General features: G+C 42.4%; 1 protein-coding gene across 32 annotated transcripts in view; it reads right to left on the bottom strand.

Annotated features, from left to right (window-relative positions):
- The window catches only part of cast (calpastatin), a 34,542-nt gene extending 18,026 nt beyond the window's left edge, over positions 1-16,516 (bottom strand). For 5 of the 32 annotated variants that reach the window (XM_041958707.1, XM_041958716.1, XM_041958730.1 and 2 more), the window contains exons 1-2: positions 16,363-16,506; positions 14,603-14,692 (exon numbers count right to left, since the gene is read on the bottom strand). In XM_041958707.1, coding sequence (XP_041814641.1) covers positions 14,603-14,692; positions 16,363-16,419 — 147 coding nt within the window. In that variant the 5' untranslated portion in view covers positions 16,420-16,506. Of the gene's footprint in view, positions 1-4,154; positions 4,302-11,238; positions 11,388-14,602; positions 14,693-15,602; positions 15,803-16,362 lie in introns of those variants that run through there. The other 27 variants (XM_041958632.1, XM_041958658.1, XM_041958675.1 and 24 more) reach the window with 16 other exon arrangements.
- Between the last annotated feature and the right edge of the window lie 8,243 nt (positions 16,517-24,759).

Raw genomic sequence — 24,759 nt, 5'->3', positions numbered from 1 at the left:
CTCAAACTAAACTAAATTTAGAACCCCTCCACAGATTTTACATGTGCCAGTTGAAATCAAAGGAAGTTGGCCAAGAGGATTTGATGACTCATTTGATTTTAAGTCACATGAAAGCAGTCCACTAACTACGTGCAAGACCAAAACCATGGAAACACGAGACCCGAGGGGATGTGCTACCTTGCTGTTCTCAAGGTAACGTGACCCCCATGTATCATGTCATAAATTAGCATCCACATGCATTTGCATGAACATCTTTTGAAACCACGCCTGACCAGTCCTGACCAGCCCTGTCTTCACTGTGTGTGACAGATGCCACTTATCAAAGACAGGTTAGGCAGCACATGCGGCGAACCACCCACATACTTTTCTAATAGGCAGGCAAACAAACTGGCTTCTCTTTTTTTACAGTCCATTAAGGAAAACAATGCACTGTATAACTCCCAGCAAGGGAAATATGTGTTTCAGCGTGTTTATATGATGACTCCTGCTGTCAGTATCCAATTCCAAAAAAAATGACCAACAATACAAAAACATGTCAAACAGTAAAGCACGAAGGTCTCTTCCCCTGACTCTGTGAGCAAGTTTTAACTCGGCCCTGACTTTCAGGTGTAGGTCTGAGGCTAAAGCAGAGGTTTGTAATGTGATCAGACTGAACCCTCTGTGCTCACCTGAGACCCACCCAAATGCTTTGCAAGCTTTCTGTCCGTGACTGTCTGTGTCTGTCTGTGACTCCAAGCTGCAGCATTCCTACATTCCTCATCATGCCTCCTGTACAGTGGACGGCTCCCTGCTTATAGATAACACACTCTCCTCATGCATTGTGCCATAAGAGGTGCAGGTGACCTCAGGGAGAGTTAAAATGGATCTGGTGTAAGTGTAAATGCATGCTCTATCCACTGAGCTGAGAGCAGCTGAGGTCTGCTCTGCCTCCAGGTTAGCCTCTGCTCTGTCACATACAGTATACAGAGATTGTTTTTCTGGAAAAGCAGAAACAGGACACTTGAGTTTTCTACCCATGTTCTAATGTAAATGTGTATCTGTGCCTGCTCTGCTCTGTATCTAGTGTAAAACACACAGTAAAATCTTAACTCATTTCATTACTATTTCACAACTACAGGTATTAGTTGAAAGTTTTCAAGACTTGTGCCAGTGCCCTACAAGGCTGTAACTAGAATTTGGGATCAATAAAATAAAATTGGCAACATTTGGGTTTAAAGGTGGTTGTAAGATTTAGGGGGATTTATTGGCAGAAATGGAATACAATAATCAGAAGTATGTTTTCAATAGTGTATAAGAAAATAAGAATGAGTAAGAATAAGGTCTTCATATCTACAGGGGGAGCGGGTCCTCTTCCATAGAGGCCGCCATGTTGCACTGCTATGTTTCTACAGTATCCCAGAATAGACAAACCCAACACTGGCTCTAGAGACGAGCTTTTGCGTTTTTCATTGCCACCTCAGTTTCTTGTACACGAGTGGAGCGGGAGGGGTGAGGCGAGGGGTATTAAGTTTGGTGGCCATCTGTAACCTCACCGCTAGACGGCACTAAATCCTACACACTGGTCCTTTAAATGAGGGTAAACAACCCAACCAATTTGGCCAAAAAGTCAAGGCCTCCTTTCAGTACCTGTTTTTTTTTTCGATACTTGGTTCCATGCACACATTTAGGTATTTACCAGAACAGCAATGAGGTTTGATAACCAGCCGTACCCATGAGGCTTGGCCATACAGTAGCTGTGCTTTCAAAATGTCATGCTAGCTGTAGAGTAAGTAAATTCTGCTAAAATAAACAGAGCCTTAAACAGAGCCTTGAATTTGGACAGAAAATCCCTGTGTCATTTCATCATCTTTTCACAAAACCAAGGAAACCACACTGAGGAACAAAAGCCAGTGGAGCACAAGTTAGCCATAAGTGGTTTGCGACTTTGACTCAGGACACAGGATTTATGCAGGACTTCTCTCATGCAACCAACAGCGGCTAACAAAATAACAGGGACACCTTACAATTTAAAGAAGCCTGTATGAAAGCCCTGCAGCAAATACTGTTCTACCTTTACTGAGGCTACAGTATTCATTCAATGCTGCAGTTATCTTTGCAGACTGTTAACAGTACTGTGCGTTCCATCACATTGTGAGGTGTTCCCGTTATGTTTGTCCAGCCCTTGTACACGTGCAAGTGCAGACAGTAGAAATTTCACACAGCTGTACCTGGTAGAAATTTTGCCGAGGTAAAGGGAGGGGCCGATAGTTGCCGTGTATCTGTTTTATAAGGGACATATTGAGATTGTTAAACCAAAGTTCACAGCTGACAGACACAAAGAAAGTTGGAGACTGAAACACAACAGTACATATAAACACCAAAACATTTTAAATGCACACACTTCTGACATACAGTCACATACTATCAGTTCCATTACAAGCTATAGGTTTCAAGTCCGTTCAGGAGCTTGTGAAGCATGTCGTCAGCTAAAACACCGGTGGACACACTGATCCCAACACAACACACAGCTTATGTTTATATTAACGCAGCAGCAACCTCCTCAGAAGCCGCAAAGCCACGCAAGCAAGTATAAAAAATCTTGTGAGGCAACATCCTACAAACCAAAACCCGCTGTTTTGCAGGACACTCTACCATACTTCCTGTGGTGCAGCACATGACACCCACACATACCCTCACACACTTCCCACTTCAGCTGGGGTCAGGACACTGATATCCGCATCATGGTCGTTCTGGGAGAGCCGGGCACGCTGCCGGCTAAACCCGAGTGAGTGTGGTCAAAATAGACACGAGATTTTAGATGGCGGGTGATGTCAGCGTTGTGCCATCTGAAACCACTGCTCATTTCAAACTGGTATTCGGATGACGCTTCACCTCAGACGGAAACTGTTGAAGTGCTGGAGGTTCGCCGTTTTAGTGCTTTTCCTGTTTTAGATCGAACATAATGTCTGCGCATACGTTAAACATTAGATTCCGACTGCATCGCGCATAACTCACAAAGCGCTTGCCTGTCAGTAGAGAGGAAACAATGAAATACATCCAGGCCTTACCCAGAAAACTGTGATTAAAGCAGTTGCATGTGCCTGCAATGAAAACTGATGACTAACGCTGGGCCCCACCCGACAAACCACAGAAACGCACGCATGAATATGGCTGGAAACAACTCCATAGCTAGCTGCTCCTACGACTTCAAAATAGCACTGGCAACTTGTCTAAACGGCCACTCGCGATAACGACGATCACCTCGGCTCAGTGGTGGAAATGACGAAAGCTGCAGGCAGTGTTACAGGGCGAGAATGTGGAGCAGAAGTCTGAAGCCGTTGTTGTCTGACTGGAGTTTGAGCGCAGAGCTGCAGGAGGATAAAACACTGTTGCTGTGGGACACTCAGGAGTTAACCAGCTGTGAGAGGCTGCCTGTGAGGACACTGTGCTGTTAATACACTTTGCTGTCACAACAAAATAAGACAAGGGGAAGAACACATGGCACTTTAACAGCGCTGTACAGGTCTCATACATCAGTTTATCACAATGCTTCATCCTGCAGAGGCTGAATATGTTTCTTCTCCCTGTTTATTGCAAACTATCATGCGCTTAAACCAGAGAAGAGTGTAAGAAGGGGGGCACAATCGCTGCTCCTGTGTTTCACTGTATTTGTACTATATTTGTTTATCATAGTAATGCACATGCTTTTTATCAGCAGTAAGCAGCAAACCCTGGTTTACAGAAGTTTACTGTTGGATGATTTTGTTTAAAGCCGCAATAAGAGTTATTGTCAGACAATGATGATCTATTAATAGAACATCAGTGCACTATCCTTCAGTGTAGGTATACAGTTGACTCTTTACTGTTTATAGGATCCCCATTTGTTGTTACCTTGGGGACAACTGCTCTGGGGGTCCATAAAGTTAATAACAGCAGCAAAACAATAATCTTAAGTCCTTTGCCAACTTTCCATCACTTCACATGGCGAAAAGCAGCAAGCTCCATCGCCACAAGCTGCTGTCTCACACAAACACAACATGGTGGACTGCTGATCCACCGCTCTGCCACACAGCCGCCAGAGTGAGTCGACAGGTATCAGTCAAACAGGAAGCCCTTCCACACACAGACATCAGCAAAAGAGCAGCATAAAGGGGAAATACTATGCCAATACATACCATAGGTTTGACTGTGAGTGTATATCCTCTATATATGCTGCGGTGTACACTAACAAGATGCTCTCTAGAGGCTGATTCACCTTAGGATCCCGTCGCGGAAACACTTTCATGCACGCTGTATGTCAAGCACAGACACATGCACGCACACATGTAAACAGATACACAGACACACACGCCCAGGGGTGTCATAACTTGGTGCTCCGCCTTCCTGGAAGCGGCACAGCAAGCCTGTGGTGCTCGGGCTCCACCTCCTGCATAAGGCAGCAGAGCAGGCTCAGTCAGACTGGTCAGTCGGACACACAAAGACCCACCCACTGCTCACTGCCTGCCAGGAAAAAATAAGTATGTCAGCTTGAGGGAAACTTTGGGCTGGGTCAGGGCAGGCTTTGTGAGGTGGGGATGTTGCACTTCGATAACACACATGATGGCCTTCATCAAGATATTCGCAGGGCGAGCGATTGTTTAGTTGGAGGATGAAGCAGAGTCGATGCAGAAGTAGATCTGCTGTTTGGCAGAGTCTGGGTGTGTCTGAAAGACTCACTGCTTAGGAATCTAGAGTGCAGAGACAGAGTGTGTGTGTGTGTGGTTGGAAAGAAAGGAGGAGAGGGAGGGGGATCTCATCACATGTTGTCCAAACCACACCCGAAGACAGCCAGAGCAGAGAAACATTAAAAAAGTGTATATTCAACGAATACACAGTTGGAAGGAAGAGACCTTAAACAATGTTATCATCAACACAAGTTTACACATGTTCTCTCTGGCCTTTACAGCGCCTCAAAGTAGCTGGAGAACAAAGGAACAGACAGGAAACACAACTTCTGGACAGCAGCCAGAAGTTGTGTAAGAATTTTGGAAAAAAAAAATATGGAAGTGCAACCTCTCCCCTCTCAGCACACACACTTTATGGCATTTATTAGCTGATAGTTCAGCAGCATCTACTAGAAGTTATCTAGACACTTTTAATCACTCGTCAGATAAAGCACTTCAAACCTAAAAACATGCCAAGCATGTTAAAAGGGGAGGGCTTTGGAGGACAGCACCCCCTTGTGTCTGAAAATACTCAGTGGAGGATTGTACCAGCGTCAGATGGAAGTGCTGTGTGGGCTCTCTGCGTCTGCCACCCTGTGTATCAGTCTGTTGTTTTATGCTGAATGAACACAAGACTGGCATTTACTGCATGTGTGCCCCACTTGTTTTGTCTCTGCACCACAACACTACTATCCATGAATGCATGACAATATGCTATTCTTGAACAAAAGTACATTTTAACTGACTAATAAAACTGTGCCTGGCTTTGAATTTGATGCTTTTTAGAGCAGATGGATGTACTTTGCCCGTCATGTCCAGCTACTGTGTAAGAAACATTTTTTCTTCTAATGTGAACATGAACAGACTTGCTGAAACATCAGCCACGGCAAGTCCATGAAGTCCATGGAGTCCACAGGAATATCACCTTGAACAGAGTTACAGTGTGCTTTGTTTCTGAATTCCTCTCACATTATTCTCTTCATCTAAAAATACCTTTTAAAGAACAAGAAGCTCAACCACATATCTCCTCAACTTGGTGCGCAACCCCAGCCTTGGAATCCCTCGAGCAGCAAATATTTGTGTCTGTTTTGGAACCTTTCAAAATAAATCTTCTCTCACAGCTTTGGCCTCTGCTTTTGTGTCTTTTGACTCTGTGTGTGTGTGTGTGTGTGTGTGTGTGTGTGTGTGTGTGTGTGTGAGGGAGAGAGACAGAGCTGGCATGTATCTGGAAGAAAACATGCATGCTTGCACTGGATCCAAACACTTTACTTGGTAACCCCTGGTAACACTTATCTTTGTTGACAGCTAATGATCTGAAGCAGAGCACGGACCCACCCATCCAGACAGAATAACCAATCAAAGTGGGAGGTTGAAGGTATCATGTTTCTTAAACAAGATCTGTGGAAAAACACAGGACTGATTGTATACTTTTGCTGACGAGAGATCATAGTTAAAACTTAAATTTCACACTGAAAACACAGCGGCAGAACTTCAGGACTCGAGGCGTGTTTTATCAAAAAATTCTGGAGGCTACAAAAGAGTGTGTGAATCAGGTCGTGTCTGATTATGAACAGTAGCTGCCAGGCAGAACCTGGGTTCTCAGTGCCAACTTGTTACAGGGAAGCATTTAAATCATGCAAATGAAAAACCTGTCGTCAGTGTGCATGCTGACTGAGCAGAAACAACCAGGAATGATGAAGAGAAGCAAACTGGATCGTATGTTAAGATATTGTTCATTTCTGTTCAATTACCAATTAATGGTCATTCCCATTATAGGTTAGCATCAAGCTATCACCCAGCAACATATATACGTAATCTAATGAGTCAGATGCTTTCCTTCGGAGTTGGTGGAGACCAAAACAGAGCTAAAAAGAGAGTGAATATTGGAGGTAAATTCATCTGGTGGCCACAGACAGGACTGTCTGTGGCCACCAGACAGCTGAATGGCTGCTGAATGGCAACGATCTGCTAACACATTCACCATATCAACCCTAAATGTCCACCTCAACAACAAACTGGACTGGACCACCAACACAGATGTCCTGTACAGGAAGGACTATCTGCTGAGAAGACTAAGGTGCAGTTGGAGTGTGCAGGTCACTGTTAAAAACTTATATGACACTGTGGTTGCACCTGCAGTCTTTTGCGCAGTGGTCTGCTGGGGCTGTGGAAGCTCTGAGAGGGACAGAAAGAGACTGAACAGACTGGCCAGGAGAGCTGGTTCTGTCCTGGACTGCCCTCTGGACACCACTGAGGATGTAGGTGAGAGGAGGATGTAAGCCAAGCTGACCTCTATCATTGACAACCCCTGTCACCCCCTGCATGACACAGTGGGGGTCTTCAGCAGCCTCATCAGCAACAGACTGCTGCATCCGTTCTGTAAGAAGGAACGCCACCGCAGGTCCTTCATACCAACAGCTGTCAGTGTTCAACTCCAGCATTGCTTAATGTAGCACTGGGTCCATATTCAGACTGCTTTTTGCACCAATGTGTGATTTCTACTTCAACCTGCTATCACATATAGCACATACCTTGTGCAATATTACATTTTTATTTTTTCTTTAAGTGCTTAACCTATGCATATATATTTTTCTTCCACTGTGATACATACAGATTTATTAAAGTGCAATAGAGCAAACACTGTACTTGATTCATCTGCACCCACCATGTGCAGTCTTTCAAAGCCATGTGCAAATTTTCTCAAAACCTTGCGCAATTCTCTTCAAATATTTTCCATTGACGATATATTTTTTCATCATGCTACTATTGCCTCCTGCCTGTAACACCGGAATTTTTCCTGGATTATTTAAATTTTATCTTATCTTATCTCTTATAATGCAATCAAATGTCAGAGGAACACATTTGTCTGGACAAACAAACCTGTTAATGCAGCTATTAGTACATTCAGTATATGTTTATTTGATACCAAGTCTTCTCGACTTCCATTAGTTGAAACTTTACTTGACTTTACTTTTACTTGAGTTTCCCACAAAACACAGACCCAACAAGCACTTCAGCCTTTATCACATATTCCTCACTTCCTTACACATTCCTTATCATCATTGAACGCTGCAGACTGTACTGTTATTATCAAATGTGTTATTCCTGTTTTCCTTGGCAGTTATGTTCATTTACACTGTAAATCAGCTTGTTGAGACCAAACACTCCATCACAGTGAATATCTTTGTTTATTTTGGTTGGGGATGCCATATCATTGTGGGGTAATGCAGTCTGAGATGCAGTCTTACATGAAGTCTGCATCTTTTACACCCTGAATCGTGACGAGCCTTGTGGAGCATTCAAGTGTAGATGAGATGTTTGGAAACCTGAGATACGGGAGTTGGCTGGCGCACAGCACTGCCTGGATTCACAAAGCTATAATCCAAACTGGATCCTAGAGAAAAACAAATGGCCATGATGCAAAGGATAAAGCAACAGCTGACATCATGAACGACTTCAGTGCACCAATATCCTAAACAACGGGAGTGAAAATGATGGAAAAAATCTAAAAGTTCACACCAGTTTGGTACTTTAATAAAAATACAAATACTGGCCCCTGTGAAATTCTCCTTTTCTGGTTCCCCCATGTGCATCCATACCCCCCACACTCACAGTAAACTACAGACGTCCTGTGCTCAGCTCCATGTCCATGGACTGTCTCTATATTTAGCACTGCACTTCCCCCCCGGCTTGTTAACCCACACGACATCCCACACTACAAACACACGCAATAAAATTTGAACCTACAGTACCTTCTGTCAGTATATTTTAGATTAGGCCTATGTCTTACATCTGGAGATTAAACCAGTCTCACACTGTTTGCCTCAGATTACAGGATAGGACAGAAGAAATCTTTGGAGCACAGGGGCTCAATCAAATCAACATATAGTTGGAACTTGAAAATGAGCTCATAGTAATTCATCATCAGCTTTAGCTTGGCACTGTGGCGCTGCCATGTGTTTATGCGAAGCAATACCTGGAATCTCAGGCCTTATATCACATTGCAGTTCCCAGTAAGAGTCAGGCGGCTGGGTCTTCGTTACGCAGCCTTAATTGTCACAAACACCGTGTGGCTACACCGAGCGCCAGCTTTTCCTCATGCCCGTCGGATGTAAACAGACAGCAGAACAAAAGTTCAGAAAGTTTTTGGTCATAAACTGCGACGCCTCGCTGAAGCACATTCTCAGGTGAGCCCAGAGGTCTGGAAACCCTCCCCGAGTTGTTTTGAAATAACTGACATAGCAAAAGCCTGAGAGCAGCGTTTGGATCAGCATCCAAGCTGACAGTGAAGTGAGAAATCTGACAAGTCCAGATGAGTGGTGGGAAATAACACACGGGCTGCTGATGGGGTAAACAACAACGTTTAGAAACACACTGAACAGGAAATGGAAGGGGAATATTTAAGCTGTGCAGGATATGTGTGTATTTATGCTCACATGTACACAGTGTGCTCTCCCTGTCTTTCTGGCACAAACACACACACACACAGCCCGAGGGTTTATTACAGTGAGCCATGTGCTGAAGCGTCTCATCAATACAGCCGATTCCCTCCTGCCTGCGCACTACTCAAAACATTTTGTGCTTGCTTACATTCAGAAGCACAAACAGTAAGTTGCTCCAGACAGCAGGGAGGGTTACAGCAACGGGCTTCATCGCAACAGGAACAGGCTAACCAACACAGCTGGTCTGTGGTTACTGATATCAAGGGATAAAAATACTAAAGAGGGAGATTCAAGTTTTGATTTGTCATATCCTGACACATGTGTGTGCATGACATCAGACTTGGTTTAATTCTAATGAGTCAGCAGAGTCTGTACTGGAGCCCAACTTTGTGCTTCAGGCTGATACAATAAAAACAACCAGTGTCAGAACCTTACTCAAGCTTTTGTTTGAAGGACTTTACTTGACTATTTCCATTTTATCAAGTTCATTATGTTTTCAGAGACAAATATTTTAAAATTGCAATGTTTGACAACTACACTTACTAGCTATTTCTCACATTAAACTAATAAGACAAATAAGATAAGAAAAGGGGCCAGTTTGCTAACATTGTGAGTATTTTTCATGCATTTTGCTGACAATTCTTCCATAAATTTGCAATAACTGATTTCTTTTGACCAGATATTATCATCTGTTGATATGGTGAACTTCTTAGCAAAAACGGTTGTTTATGGAGCACCATTGCATTCACTTTGAGTCGTGTTTGTGGCCACCTGGCGAATGGAAGTCCAATATTTACTCTCTCTAAGCTCCGTTTTTGGTCTCTGCCAGCTCTTGACGAGAAGGCGAGTTATTTGGAACACGCAATTTTTCTTCTTATGGAGCAATTTTACACTATACTGCTACCTTACAACACGGCTTAGTTCAGAGGTACTGAAGTGATCAACTACAAACTGAGCTTGAAATAGATGTCAGCGGCATCACAGCATACAAACACAAGCGCCAAATGTCAAGCTTGATGTGCACAACATCTACTCAGCTCATAATGGAAGCGTGTTTGACAGTGAGGATGTGTTCTAGGTGTGTGTCTAAGTGTTCAACTATTGTCTTCTTGTCATACTTAGACCTTGTTCTGATATCTTTTCCCAGTGGCCATTTCCTGTCAGTCTCACGATCAGACGACAGTGAGCTGTGGGGGCGGCAGACTACTGCAGCCCAGCGCTGGGAATATTTGGCCCAGAACACAACAAAAACTCTCCCACCAAAAAGCTGAAGGATATCTGTGAGCAGTCCTCCTCCCATTACACATCTGCGATTTAACCTTTAACACATAAAGCGACTCAGAGCAAACAGCCCTGATAACAAAGTACTGACATCAGGACAGCCGGTGTCGACCTGTCACATATCAGCACACATGTGAAAATGTAACAACGAGGCTGCAGCATATGACCTACAGTGCATGCGATTTTAAGTCATGCAAAGAAAAAAACCCTTAAACCCTTTCCAGCTACACACCCTTCAGATTACGTGATCCTGCTGCTTCTGCAGAGAATGCTATGTGGGCGAGACCTGAAAACTCAAAAGCCTGTCCTGAAAACAAACAGCAAAATTAATGTTCTTCTTCATGAAAACAAAATCAGGATACTGTCAGCCCAAAAACACCACACCTATCTCATCTGAAACAACCACTACTAACCAAGATCAATGCAATTTTCCCTTTTGCTGCTTGCAGCAACAGGTAGCAGACAAGGCAGGCCTTGTCCCAGCCTTGGTTTAATATCTCACTACACACAGAGCACAAACACTGGCTCTGAGCTCGCAGACTGACCGGCAGCCTCACATTCCAGCAGAGAGAGAGACAGACAGAGAGAGAGGGGGAGAGAGGGAGGTCTGACTTGGATTGGAGCCAAGACAGTTTTCCTCCGTACGTATGTTTCTCCTGTAAGTCCTTTGTTAAACATACAGCACAAACCAGACGAACAGAACAGCAGCTGCAGACACAGCATTCATACTTGCAGACTGACTTACATTAACAAAACAAAACACACGTGGACACTTTTACATTAGCTGCTCGGCACAGACCACGGCCCAAGCGCACATACGTAGACATACGCACATTTGCACACACCTGCTCCTCCACGGCCACGTCTTGCAGGGCCGGGCCGTCCCGTGGGCCTCGGATCCAGCTCAAAATCTGGCCCATGTTGGCTGAAAGTGCCTCCGAGTGCGTGTGTGAGTGTGTATGTCTGTCAGCCTCTGCCTTGTCTGTCGGCTCACAGCATGTTTCCGACACACGGGGGAGGGAACGGGAGAGGGAGAGGGGGGAGGGTCCGAAGGGTGGGGGGGGCGTGGTCGGGGAGCAAAGGGGGCAGAGAGGGAAGGCTCAGATGTGGAAATCACAAGAGGCCCGGCTGTAACTCTCTGGGCTATAAAGGGAAGTGAGCTGACCATGGACTGACACCCACCTGATGAGGGGCCACATCTGAGCTGCTGCTCATGGGAAACCAATACTGCTGGAACACACACACACACACACATACAAGGGCATACATGCATAAAAATATGCCTGCCTGGGCAGATGTGTAAAACTATTTTTTGAAGTATACTGCATGTAAAACACCCTCCGTTTTATCTGAGACAATATCCGAGCTGCTTCCCAACAAGCACACACCCAGATATGCAATGATAGACCTTCAGCACACACTGACACGGACACACACGCACATGGTTGTGCACTCACAGTAATAAAAGATAGCTTGTGCAACCAGCCTGGCTGCCTAATTGCCTGTGAGAATAAAGGGAGGGGCCACTTTTAGATTACATCTGCGCCAACTATCTGCCAAGAGAAACAAGACTGAGCCGAAAACTAATGGCAGGCAATCATATTGATTAAACCCTGAGTATCTGAACATCAGGTCACCTGGTCAGAATGTTAACTACCCACGAATAGCCCCTGGCTGAGCCAATGGAAGGCTGCTATCTGAGGGAGTTCATCATCATTCTGTGCATGACAGCATGAACGCAGGAAGCAAGACCGTAGGGAGGGCTTCCACACATGACTAACAGATTTACCAAAGCTTAAGGCATGGGTGTTGGCTTTCCAAACCTACAGCGCTTTTTTGTTTGTTGTACTTCACAAGCAACTTTATTCGAACAAACGTGTTCAGCAATTACAAGAGTGGAAACACAGCATTACTTTCTTTACTACCTTCTATTCTGAAAGCACGAATAAAGCCTGTGTTGGAGTATATCCAGGTGTATCCGGAGCCATTACTCTGCTCCCATTGTTTTCATGTCATTTGCAGGAGGAGGCAAGTGCAAAGAGCAATTCCAGTCATAGCTCTGAGGCTTTACCTCACCTTTGATTTGGGTGTACTCTGCGGCCCTTTGGGCAGCTGCTGGGTGCGGTGTGGAGACAATACTGTCTTTGAGTGAGTCAGTGCGATGGAATCGGTGTCGATCCGGCTGAGTGTGTAGCACACCTCGACAGAGCATGAACATGAATGCACTGTGCTATGAGTTCAAACCCATCGGACATGAAACTCCTGTTTGTGCAGCACACGGGTCGAAGAGCCACTAAAGCTGAATGCCCAGGTGCAGCTGAGACCTGCCCCTTTAAGCATGCCACGTGGACGGGCTTGAGGATGCAAAATAGGATTCACTGTGTGCATACACTGTACAGGAGGTGCAACACTCACCAACACTGAATGACCTAATCACACAAATGAATATCAGTGGACATGGATTATTAAAGACTATATCTGATGCTCTGATAGCATATTCAAATTTGACATCTAATAAATTTACTTGAATAGAGTCAATTAAAATGTTCCGCTATTCCACTATCAAGTCAGGAAAAATATATCTGCATACCACAACATCACAAATCACAGGTTTACCTCTAGGGGCTTTAGAATCTGTGCAGCATATAAGACCCTCTATCTTTACACCCTCCATGTACTGCTTTCCAGAGGTGATCAAACTATGACGCACGCCCTCCCGAGAGGACGCAGGGGAGTTTTTGGGGGGTGTCAAACCCTCTACTGTATTCCACTGTGTTCATACAGCAATGGAATGAAGCCACGCAAGTTTGCTTTTCTATCCTTTTTCTTTCCCTGACAGCTTAAAACAGAAAAGGGCAAACAGAGCGTGTGCAGCACAGGACCATGCATGTACATATTGTACATGTTGCAATGGACTGATTCACATACTTGCACATGTGTGCACACATGCACGCACAGGCTGAGCTTCCACAGCATGGCTCACTCCCCGTCAGACGGACACACCTTTGTCACTGGGACAAAGCCTGTAAAACTAGCAGGTGCACCATGGGAAAAAAAACACAGATGACTTGTACTGTAGCCTCCAAAAGACCGACCTGAACTTGGCATTTGGTGGGGTTACAAACTAGTTTAGTTTTTTTTTTCCCAAATGTGACTTAAGATTATCAGATTAGCACTTAGCGACTAAATTTAGTGATAGTGTAAGATCAACTTTTCAAATAGGAGTGCCAGGTGAGAGAATAATGTTAAATATATTAGTAGAATGTAAATGAATGAATGACTCGCCACTGCCACATAAGTATGTAACTGGACTCCTCTGCTAAAGCGGCGCTCTTCTTTATATTTAGACCCTTGTCACACTACAGTCACCAGTGTGCCCACCACAGTAGTTCGGACATCCACCGCCCATCACCACCTCACACACTCGGTCACCGATGTGAGTGAGGTTAATTTAGGTCACAGGTGTGATCTTAATTAGCCAGACCAACCAGATGCTTTGATAATTGGCCTCACGAAAAAAGATGCATTGTTGAGAGTGTGGGTTTACTGCGCGACGACTTTCTCAGGCAGCAGGTTTACAGACGAGCTGCGCTTATCTGAGGAATCAGCATTTTACAAGCTCGCAGGTCATCGAGCGCTAAGGCGTTCAGCAGAGGGAGACAAACACAACTTAATGTTCTTCACTTTGTCCTTTGTTCTTCACTTGGATCCTCTTTAGCGTCCACAAAGAGGTCGCTAATCTTCATCACATACATACTGACCTCCAGCACTGACCTCTGACTTCAGAACAATATGCACTCATCCACACTAATGCAAAGTACAGTATGTTGTAGAAACCCGAACATTTCTGATGTGCAAGCTGCCTTTTTTAGATCCTGAAGTTCTCATGAGCCCAACAGTTAGAGACTTATAGCTGCTATGAAGAAATGATCAAATATTTCAAACCTATTACATTTCTTTTTCCCGTCAAAGCTATATCAATCAGATAAGTGAGCCCAAGGTTGAGAAACTCTTTTTTTCACTCCTACACATTCAATTTAATCTCCTCCAGAGTTTACATTGAATGTGAAACGGGCCAAAATAATCCCCTTTAAAAATCAATCTTGCAAGATTCTGTGGAAAAAAAAAACTAAATTCAGGAGCTTTCTTCTTCGTTTCCAGTGTGCATGAGACAGCAGGAGGAGGTGATGTCAGTACCTTGCCAAAGTAGGACCTCACAGTGGGATAGTAGGCTGAGGGTGCGCTACTCTGATGGACCTCACGGTGGGAAGCAGCTGCTTCTTCTTGCTACACACACAAACACACAACTGTGTCACAATTCCACAGAACTTCTGTACAGGATGCAGTGAGCTCAACCTATTGTGCTGCTGGTTTGTTCGTTTAACATCTGACGAGAGGTGCTTCTCGTCATCTTGCGGCTGTTCTTGCTTTTGAACATTGTCCCTGGTAGTTGTCAACTATTTGATTAATCGCCAGCTATTTTGATAATCGATTAATCAGTTTGAGTGATTAAAATAAAGTCCCAGCTTCTTAAAAGTAGATATTTTCTTCTTTTTAAACTCATCTATGACAGTAAACTGAATATCTTCGGGTTGTGGACAAAACAAGCGGTTAACATTTTATAAACCGAACAACTAATTGATTAATCGAGAAAAGAACCCCCAAATAAATTGACAATTAAAATTAGTGAGACCCTAGAGTCTGATGCATGCTCTGGTCTCATTAGCATCGTATTACAGCATATTCAGGTATGATTTTGAGCGATAATCACATATATATCTTTCAAACAGCGCATCCTAATCTTACAAGCGTAAAAAGTTTGGAATCACTAAGACTCTGCAGTGCACATCTGATCCTCTCCTGGAGGATAACTGGGACTGATTCGATGCTGTAATGACTGTGCGTGTTGACGCTCAGTTCAAACAGACACACACCCTCATGTATAAACACAGCGTGTGTGACAGAAGATGTGCGCTTCCAATAAATTATTTCAGTCGAAAGGTTATCTTGCGCAGCCTATGCCAAGTTGCAGAGAGCTTTCAGCAGAGCTCGTCTGGCTTGGGGCGAGTTGTGCTGGTTTTGTGCAGTAAAAGCGCGCAGTCTGCCGTGCCAAGCTTCACATGCGAGTTGCTGAAGTGTTTCGCCAGAGGGACAAACGGCAGAGAGAGGAGGGGAGAACAGAAGCAGATATACTCACAAGACTCGTCCAGTATAACGCATACGCCATGGTGCCTGGGATACAGCCTCAACCCTGCACTGCCACTCTCTCTTGTTCCTCCTCACCGTGGGATGTTTTCTCTCATGCGTCTCTAAATAGTGTGCCACTCCCCCCCCACCAACACACACACACATTCAAGATAATTATCTAACCAAGCTGTCTGTACTTCTGCTCCTCCAATGACTCAGCCAGATTACAGTAAACTGATTCGGGGTCTCTGGCTCTTCCGCATAGGCACCGATGAATCAAGCACTGACCTGCACGCCCAAATGCGCCACCCCCACACACTGCCACCATCACACACTCATATTTCCAAAGATGGAACTTCATGCACTGATTGTTGCAAGCTCGAATAGGAGGTGGGGGCTACAATCAAATAACTGGATCCTCTCTGGGTGCAGAAGTAGACATGAAACCTCTGAAAACACCACCATCAAAAGTTTTCCAGCCACTGGCAAGAGCTGATAGATAGATCATGGCGAGTTATGGGCGATTTTAATCGACGCAGCAAATCCCGAAAAACAGCAACATCCTGCACAAACACACACCCCACGCACACTCAGTATGCACAGAAAATGTTCCCTCTCGTGGAACAGTGAACTCCATTTCACTGCAATCCTCTGTGCTTGTGTGAACAACTGCAACGTTGCCTTGAATAAGCTGTTCCTGAGTGCTGGAGATTGTTCTGTCTTTAAACGCATCCTGATGTTGCACCGTGCGCTAAAAGAGAGACACTTACTTCCTTCGTCTCCTTTGTGGCTTTCTGGTGGCCATGGCTTCTCTTCTTATGTGGCATCTTTGCAACACGAGTGGACGAACTTTGAAAGTCTCCTTCTGCGCCCTCAGTCCTCTGCTGGGAACCCGAGTCTACACAGGCTGATTTTGCCCCTTGGAGCAAAATAAGTTGCCCCTCCCGCTGAACTTTCGCGTTTGATGACTGAACAAAAGTGGCTGGCTTAAGCAATATGTTTTTGATAGTATATGTGTGCGTGTGTGTGCGCGCGCGTGTGTGTTCAGATGGAGATGCAGCAAGTAAGCACTTATCCTCTATCAGGCAGAGGGTTTTTCTATTTGATGCTGTCACACTGACACAGACACTGCAACATATTAATACACATATTTGACACACATTAATTATAGGAGGATAAAACGTCAGTGTGACAAATACAGTAGGTCCGTAAATAAACAGCAGTAACTGCGTGAGTCCGTGCGTGCTGAGACATATCAGTGTATTTTTGTGCTTCAAATCAACATGCAACACTTAATTTGGTGCAGAAAAAGTCCACAGGCTGGATTCTTTCTGGCATGCAGAGACACGCCCCGCAGCTCGGGGAAGAGTTGACTCACCGCTCGTGTTGTGCGTTTCCTCTCAGTGAGCTCTTCAGCGCAATGCTGCCCTCTGCTGGGTAAAAGAGTGTACTGAAAGTGTTGAAAAAAGTGTTGAAAAAAAAGTTCACTGTGAGTGTTATAATTATCCTATATACTCTGTCATTACATTATTATGACTCATGAATTGATATAAAAGCAGGATTTTCTGGTCCTTGTTGGTTTTGGCGCAGCTCATTCAGTTAGAAGGAAAAGTGGTAAATCCTCACATTTGTGAAGCTGGATCCATGAATATTTTTGCATGAAAAATGATTAAAATCTGCTAATTAGTTAACCAACTTGCATCAGCTTTACATAAACTGTTGGGATAGTTTAATAAATAAAACATCATATTCTATAAGCTCTATGTCGAGTATTGAAAATCTTTAATCTTATAAAGTAACAAGCAACTACAAATTTTATTGAAGATTTCCCTCTGGATTTTAGTGGAGTAGATGTAGAAAGTGGTGCAAAAAGAAAAGACCCAAGTAAAGTACAAGTACCTCAAATTTGCAAGTAACTTGTATTTTAGGTGTATGTACTTTGTTACTTTCCATCACTGCAGAGAACTCACACTAAAGTACTTTTATATCAATGTTAGCTCAGCGTTCATTATAAAAATATATGAACCAGTTTCAGGGGAGAAGCAGACGAGCTTCTCGTGGCTCATGATAGTAAAATACTGTACGAAGCTAAAATGATTCATTGCTTAATTAGATGATTGACAGATGTGGACAGACTCAAATATGAGCACTTGATGCTTTATATCATCGTGATGGGCATTTCATTGACCGACCGATTCACTGATGCTGGAATCAGCTGATCAGTGGAAACATTTATAAGCTGCAGCCCTAATTATAACACAGACTTGGTCTCTAAAGGTGCACAGCTGGACGCTGGTCCTGTTCTCCAGCAGAGGAATGGTGTTTATACTCGCTGCTAACACATTTCTGCCTGCTTTATGTTGATGTCTGGACTCCATGGTAAGCAACAATGATAATGATCATAGAAAGAAGTGTTTCGTATGTTCATTAAGGAGGTGAGAGGAAAGTTGTGCTGCAGTTCTTTTTATGCTACACACAAAACAAAAAAATACATACAAATGGATTAATAAATAATGAGACATAAATAGCCATAAATCTTTTCATTTGACCACATTGTTACGTTTCTGTCTCTGTCCATCGAATCAGCATTTCCACACAGATTATGGATTTGGACATTTTACTTTTCAGCATACTCATCCTTTTCTATTAAATGACTGTTTTCTTTTTATAAGCAGCACAAGGGTTAATTCCTAAATTTAGCAAAATGATTAATATGCATGATGTAAACGTATGATGCTGTGTGTTAAATGATAACCAGTTGTCAGAACAATAGTGTTTTGATTGACAGGTGAACTGATGGTGTCTCACGCCGGGTTGAAAGAAACAGAGGAAGGCAACAAATCAAATCAAATTGAGCACTGACTGGCACACTTCCTGTCTTATCTGCCTCCTGCGAGCACACAGACTTTCCCCTTGTCATCTGTCTCCGCCTCCTGTCCTGACAGGCCTGATGTCAGTGATACCGGGTGGATGAAGTGGTGACTCGCGGGCTTGTGTGTTGTCTGAGCATCGACTGTGTCCGTCGCTCTGATGCCCTTCAGAGACGGAGAAGAGTCCATCTGACCTTCATGCCTCCTGATAACAGCGTGAACCACGTCCCGGCACAAACAAGCAGTCTGTCAACCGCAAAGTGATGCCAATCTGTGTGAACCCTGAACCTCCTGATAGCAGGTGACATTTGTACAGTGACGGCTGAGCGTTGGTGACAGTCAATGAAACAGATTCTTAACCTTTGCTGATTTGGTTTCCAGAATTACTCATATTTGCCATTTTTATACAGTGAGATATGAAACTAACAACGCAGCGCTGTAGACTAAAAGAGCCTCTGCTGCTTCTTCACTGGAATAGCTGACTTCTTAACGACAGCTGGTGCAAAGACACACAGACAAGACCATCTAAACACACTCTTCTAAGAGCAATGCCTGTGGGTGGATCAGAGTATCAGAGATTACTGCATATTAAAACAAGCACTTAAAATTTTTGAACACTATCACTTGTTTTTAAGCACCGCTCAGAGTTACATGTGATAGATCTGTGACTGTATACTGTATGTACATATCCAGATGTGCATGTGTCTGCAAATGTATGTGTCTATATAGGTCTAAAAACATTGTTTTACATTAGAATTTATGCTTTACTCATTTATTTCCATATTAAACAGAGGGCTGTTCTGTTTTTAAGTGTTTTTTATTCTTGTATTTACTGGCTCTTGAAGCACTTTGTAGCTGTGTGTCTGTTTTTAAAATAAAGTTTTTTTACTATTTTAAACTTTGGAGGCAAAAATCCTTCCCTTCTGCTAAACTTTTTAAACAGCGATTGTGATCTAAGCATATACGTACTTCATATTTTATATATTGCATGCTTGAATTACTTTTATTCTCCCTCTTGAACCTTCATTTTGTCCCTACATTCTTCCTTTAAATGACTTAAAAATATGCTTTGAGAATGTGTCCGTTTGATCCACTACTTCCTTCAAACTGCACGATGTGTACATCATAATGCTAAATTACATGTTGCAATGGCTGTATTGTCAAAGACAACTGAATATTGTACAATCAAGAACATATAGTAACATCATTTTATGCATATTTCCACCAAACTCGGCCCAAATGTTTCACATCTTGGACGTTGACCACGATTTAAAGCTCAGTTCATTGGTTTTGATTAGTGTTTGTCTGCACAACATGATTTTGCAAAAAACCTCACAATCCGATGCAGTTTTTATTCCAGTTTGGCAGCAGTCGGATGACATGATAGAAACGTAAAACGGGACAATTGAACATCAGTGTTCTGCAGATCTTATTTTACACTATCTCCTCTTTTTCGTGACAAACGTTGTGACTTCTGAGTAAAGGTTTGTCACACATTTGCTCTCCGACGGCCACAGTGACAACGAAGACAACAAAAGGATGGGGTTGGCATGGCAACCACGTGTCCTTGTTGATAGTCACAGGCAGCAGATTTCACGGGGTTGGCGAGTGACACGGGAGTATATCAATGCCAATCACTTGTCTCTTTTACTTCACAGTGCTGTGCTTCAAGATCAGGTTAGACAACAACATGTTGACAGACTTCAGTTTAAAGGTACAAACATTTCTGCATTAAAGCGTCTAAAAACGACTTGATCTACGTTTTATATTCTGTTGAGTTGTGTACTTACATATCCCAAATGTTCCGTGTTTTATTCAAGGGAACAGTGTGTTTCATTTAATGGCCTCTAATGTTGACACAGGAAACACAAGTGATAAGTCAGAGAGTGAGGAAGCGAGTCAGTCAGATGGATTTTCATCAATAATAGTGGCTATTTAACAATGAAGACAACAACTCCCATCATGCCACGCTACGCTATCATCAAACTCCATCTTTTGTTACTGTTTTGATTGAGAGACTTAATTTACTTTGAATATATTATATATTATAATCAAACCATGTAACCATTGTGGATTTTCTTCATTAGGAATTTATAATTATAATATAAACACAAAACCACAATAACTTCTCTGTAAGCAGCTGTGGAAACTGCCAAGATGCTAAAAAACACTGAAACACATTGCTGAACCATAAACGCACTGTGAGATCAGTGGGAAGTGCAGTCTATTTGCCACACCTAATTGATTTTGGTTGAATTGCTTTCTGCTGATGTGTCTGCACCTTCATCTGCGTCATCCTCCAGCTAAAAGCATCATGTCTCTGGAACTGGAAAAATAATTAGCTGACGAAACACGCGTAAACCTCTGACCTCGTTTAATGAAACTGATGTGTGTGTGTGTGTGTGTGTGTGTGTTCTCCCAGCGGAATAAGGAAGGCCGGATGACTGATCTCAGGCCGCTGTAGTGAAATACGCACCCACACAGCTCAGAGATGAGGGCAGAGGATGGCCAGAATCAATGACAATAAAATCAAAGATTCGGAGCTCTGTAATGAAGCTGAAGCTCGTCCATCTTGCTCATGCTTCTGTGGCTCCTCAGCTGCGTGCTTCTGTGCGCCTGAGCGAGCACCTCGGTCAAAGCAAACACTTGTTGCTAGGTAAATGTGGATTACACTGCAGATCTGGTGCAGACCTGTTTGCACATGGCCAGATGAACAAAGGTATCAGTCATTATTAGGTCTGACAAGTTTATCTCACAATGATGAACAAGCTCGCTCTATTTTTACACAAACATTGTACAACTGAAGGGTCCTTTTGTATAATAGCGCTGCTGCTGTTGTGTTTGTGCTTAATTCATACTGTTTGTCTAACACAGGCTGCACCTACACAACCTCTATTGTGTCCAGGAGGAAAAAAACAACATCCACACTGACAACACCTTTATCTCTGGGTTATTGCACACGGGTGATATCAGAGCACGCTGCCCCACTGTTTCCATCAGTGATCAACTCAAACGGCATCTGATGCTGGCAATTAATTTCTATAAAAACCTTTGAACAACTGCCCGCAAACACTGTTTGATTCAGGAGGACGTTTTAACAGCAGGACACAGCTTTCTGCACCCGACAATGAACAAATCATGTTCATTAAATGCAGGTTTATTTGAGTGGAGGACAGTGTTTAAAACCAGTAAACTGTTTAAAATGATATCAGTCTCATCATGGTTTACCAGCATGTGTTCCACCGCAATGAGAAAGTGCATTTATAAGTTTGTAAAACTATGTTTTACACACATTTAACTGCATATTGTACATATATTATGTACGATTGATATTTATTAGTATGTAACTTTTAATAAAATGTGTTACATTATCTCTGACTTTAGCTCCTATTTCACACAGTATAGATATTTATAGGACTTTATGGGATTTATATAGTGAATTCATTTTCATTTAATATTGGACAAAAAATGTATATTTATGTGCACGTACGTCACATCTGTCTGACATGTCTGATCGCATTAAAAGCTCACAGCATAAAAACTGTGTGAAATTAACCATTGTTTTTATTATTAAGTCAGCATAGAGATATAAATGAGTCATTTTCAAGTAAAGCCACATTAAAAATGCTCATGACGGTGAGACAAGACCCCTCAATAACTGGCATAGATATAAATCAACAAAAACATGTAATAGGGCTGTTTGCGGACGATATTATAATTTATTTAAAAAACCCACTTAATTCATTTCAGCAGCTTACACAAGCTCTAGAAACTTTTGGTTTATATTCAGGATACAAAGTGAATATACTTAAAACTCAAGTCCTCATGTTCAATTGTTCACCAAACCAACAACTCAAAGAGTGGCAAATAAATTGGGCTGCCAAATCAATCAAATATTTGGGCATAAACATAACTAAAGACCTTTCCAAATTATATAGAAGCAACTATGAACACATTGCTAAAAACATAAGGGAAGATATTGACAGATGGATTACATACCCAATGGGATTAATCGATAGGATCAATGTGGTAAAAATGAACATCTTGCCACGTTTACTGTATGTGTTCTTGTCTTTACCAGCACATGTACCAAAAGAACAGTTTCACAAATGGGATAAATGCATATCAAGATTTGTGTGGGGAGGTAAACGACCCAGAATACGTTATACCACCCTGCAATTACCTAAAGATAAAGGGGGAATGGCACTCCCAAATTTAAAAGAGTATTTTCATGCTGCGCAACTACGTAAATTAATTTGCTGGTGTGATGAAGGATATGTAGCTAGATGGAAAGATATTGAAATTTCTATTCATAAAAAACCAATTCAAACAACTATAGGGGAAACTGAATCTTCTACTTACATAAGAGGGGAACATAGCTTAAACCCAGTGATATCTTTTACTTTAGATATATGGTATTCCACAGTGAAACAATTAAAAATAGGTAAAGAAATCGGATTATTAAAATGGGTTGCTTATGATGACAAATTTGCACCGAGTAAATTTGATGAGACATTTAAACAATGGGCAAAAAAGAGAATTACAGCTATATGCACAACTTTAAAAAAAAATGAAATGAAAAGTTTTCAAGACCTAAAAAATGAACACAATCTAACTAATCAGGATTTATTTAGATACCTGCAATTAAGGGATTATTATATAAAACATATCAAAATAAATGAGGATAAAATTCATCCTATCGTTAAATTACTGGTTAAGGCATATAGTCATCCTATCCCAAAAGCAGTGTCTGTTTTATATGGCTGCTTAATGGAATCTAAAATGGAGTCGACATTATATGTTAAAACTAAGTGGGAACAGGAGCTGGGTGAGGAGATTCCAGAAGGGACATGGTGCGATCTATGGAAAGCACATCAAACTACGACTCAGTCACTGAGATGGAGAGAATTTAATTGGAAAAATTTAATTCGATATTTTGTTACACCTAGAATCAAAAGCAAACAGTTGAATACTCACCAGCCATGCTGGAGACTGTGTAATGACATAGATTCAGATCACACACACATTTTTTGGAATTGCACAAATATTCAGCCCTTCTGGGGGAATGTTCACTCAGTTCTCTGCAATGTGCTGGGATATATGATTCCTAAATCTTGCCTTGTTTTGTACTTTGGACATTTGGATGGATCAGTGCATATAGGAGACCAATATCTGATTAAGATTCTCTTGGTGGCTGGGAAGAAGGCCATTACTAAAAACTGGCTCAAGACTGAACCCCCTGGTAACAAACAATGGATGTCAATCATAGACGACATATTGGTGATGGAACATTTCACATACAAGTTGAAAGTGAAAGAACACTTGTTTGTTAAAAGATGGAGGAAATGGTTATTATATAAGGAGAGACTAGATCTTACATAACTGTATACAGGCTCTGCTCTTAATGATTGTATTTTCTGTTTGTTTGGTTGATCTTGTTGTTGTTGTTTGTTATTTGATTTTTTCATTCTCCATTATCTAGAGGAGATTGTATTACAATATTGTTAACAAAAACAAATAAATAAAAATTGTAAAAAAAAAAAAAAAAAAAATGCTCATGACCCCCAGAACCATTTCTTCAGCTGAAAAGACAGATGCAACTGAAGTTTATCAGCCAGGTCCTGCCAAGCAGTGGTATGATGATGATGTAGGAAGAACTCCGCTGATACAAGCTTGAGTTGAAGAGACCTTTATTAACAAGCAGTATCAGATCAGATGCCGGCCATCCGAGAGAGCTTCAGGGTCAGATCAGAAGACTCTGCCCTTAACATACAGACAACACAATATATAGCATGACTGTTTATCTAACTCCACCCATACCTTTCCCTAGCTTAAAGACCAGATCATGCTCTGGGCATTGTCCCACTAAGGAATGTTCTCCTTTGTGACAATCTATGTCTACATCTAAAGTTAATAGTCCTAATAGCCCCCTAAACATTACTACCTCTGGTTTATCTATTCTTTATCTGACCCTTCGTAGCCTCACATACCACAACTAAAAGTGGTCTCCATTCCAGACATCAGTTTACCCCTGATCATGCTTGATCTGACCATATACCTCACAACTAATAACATTGACAAAGGCTCCCAGTAAGTCACAATACCAGGACTCTGAAGCTGAAGCAGCTAAATGGAATTCAGCCACTGTGCATTTTATCATTTACACCTGTGACACGTCCAAATGTCCTCTGTGAGAAAGCCATTTTTTCAGAGTTCTCTAAATTTGTCTAAGTGTCAAAAAAGAAAGCGTTTTTAGCTTATCAGCACACTTGCCTGCATAAGTCGTATTTGATTTAA

This window comes from Chelmon rostratus, chromosome 2 (assembly GCF_017976325.1).
Source record: "Chelmon rostratus isolate fCheRos1 chromosome 2, fCheRos1.pri, whole genome shotgun sequence".
Taxonomy (NCBI): Eukaryota; Metazoa; Chordata; class Actinopteri; order Chaetodontiformes; family Chaetodontidae; genus Chelmon; species Chelmon rostratus.
This window is presented reverse-complemented; position numbering and strand designations above follow the sequence as displayed.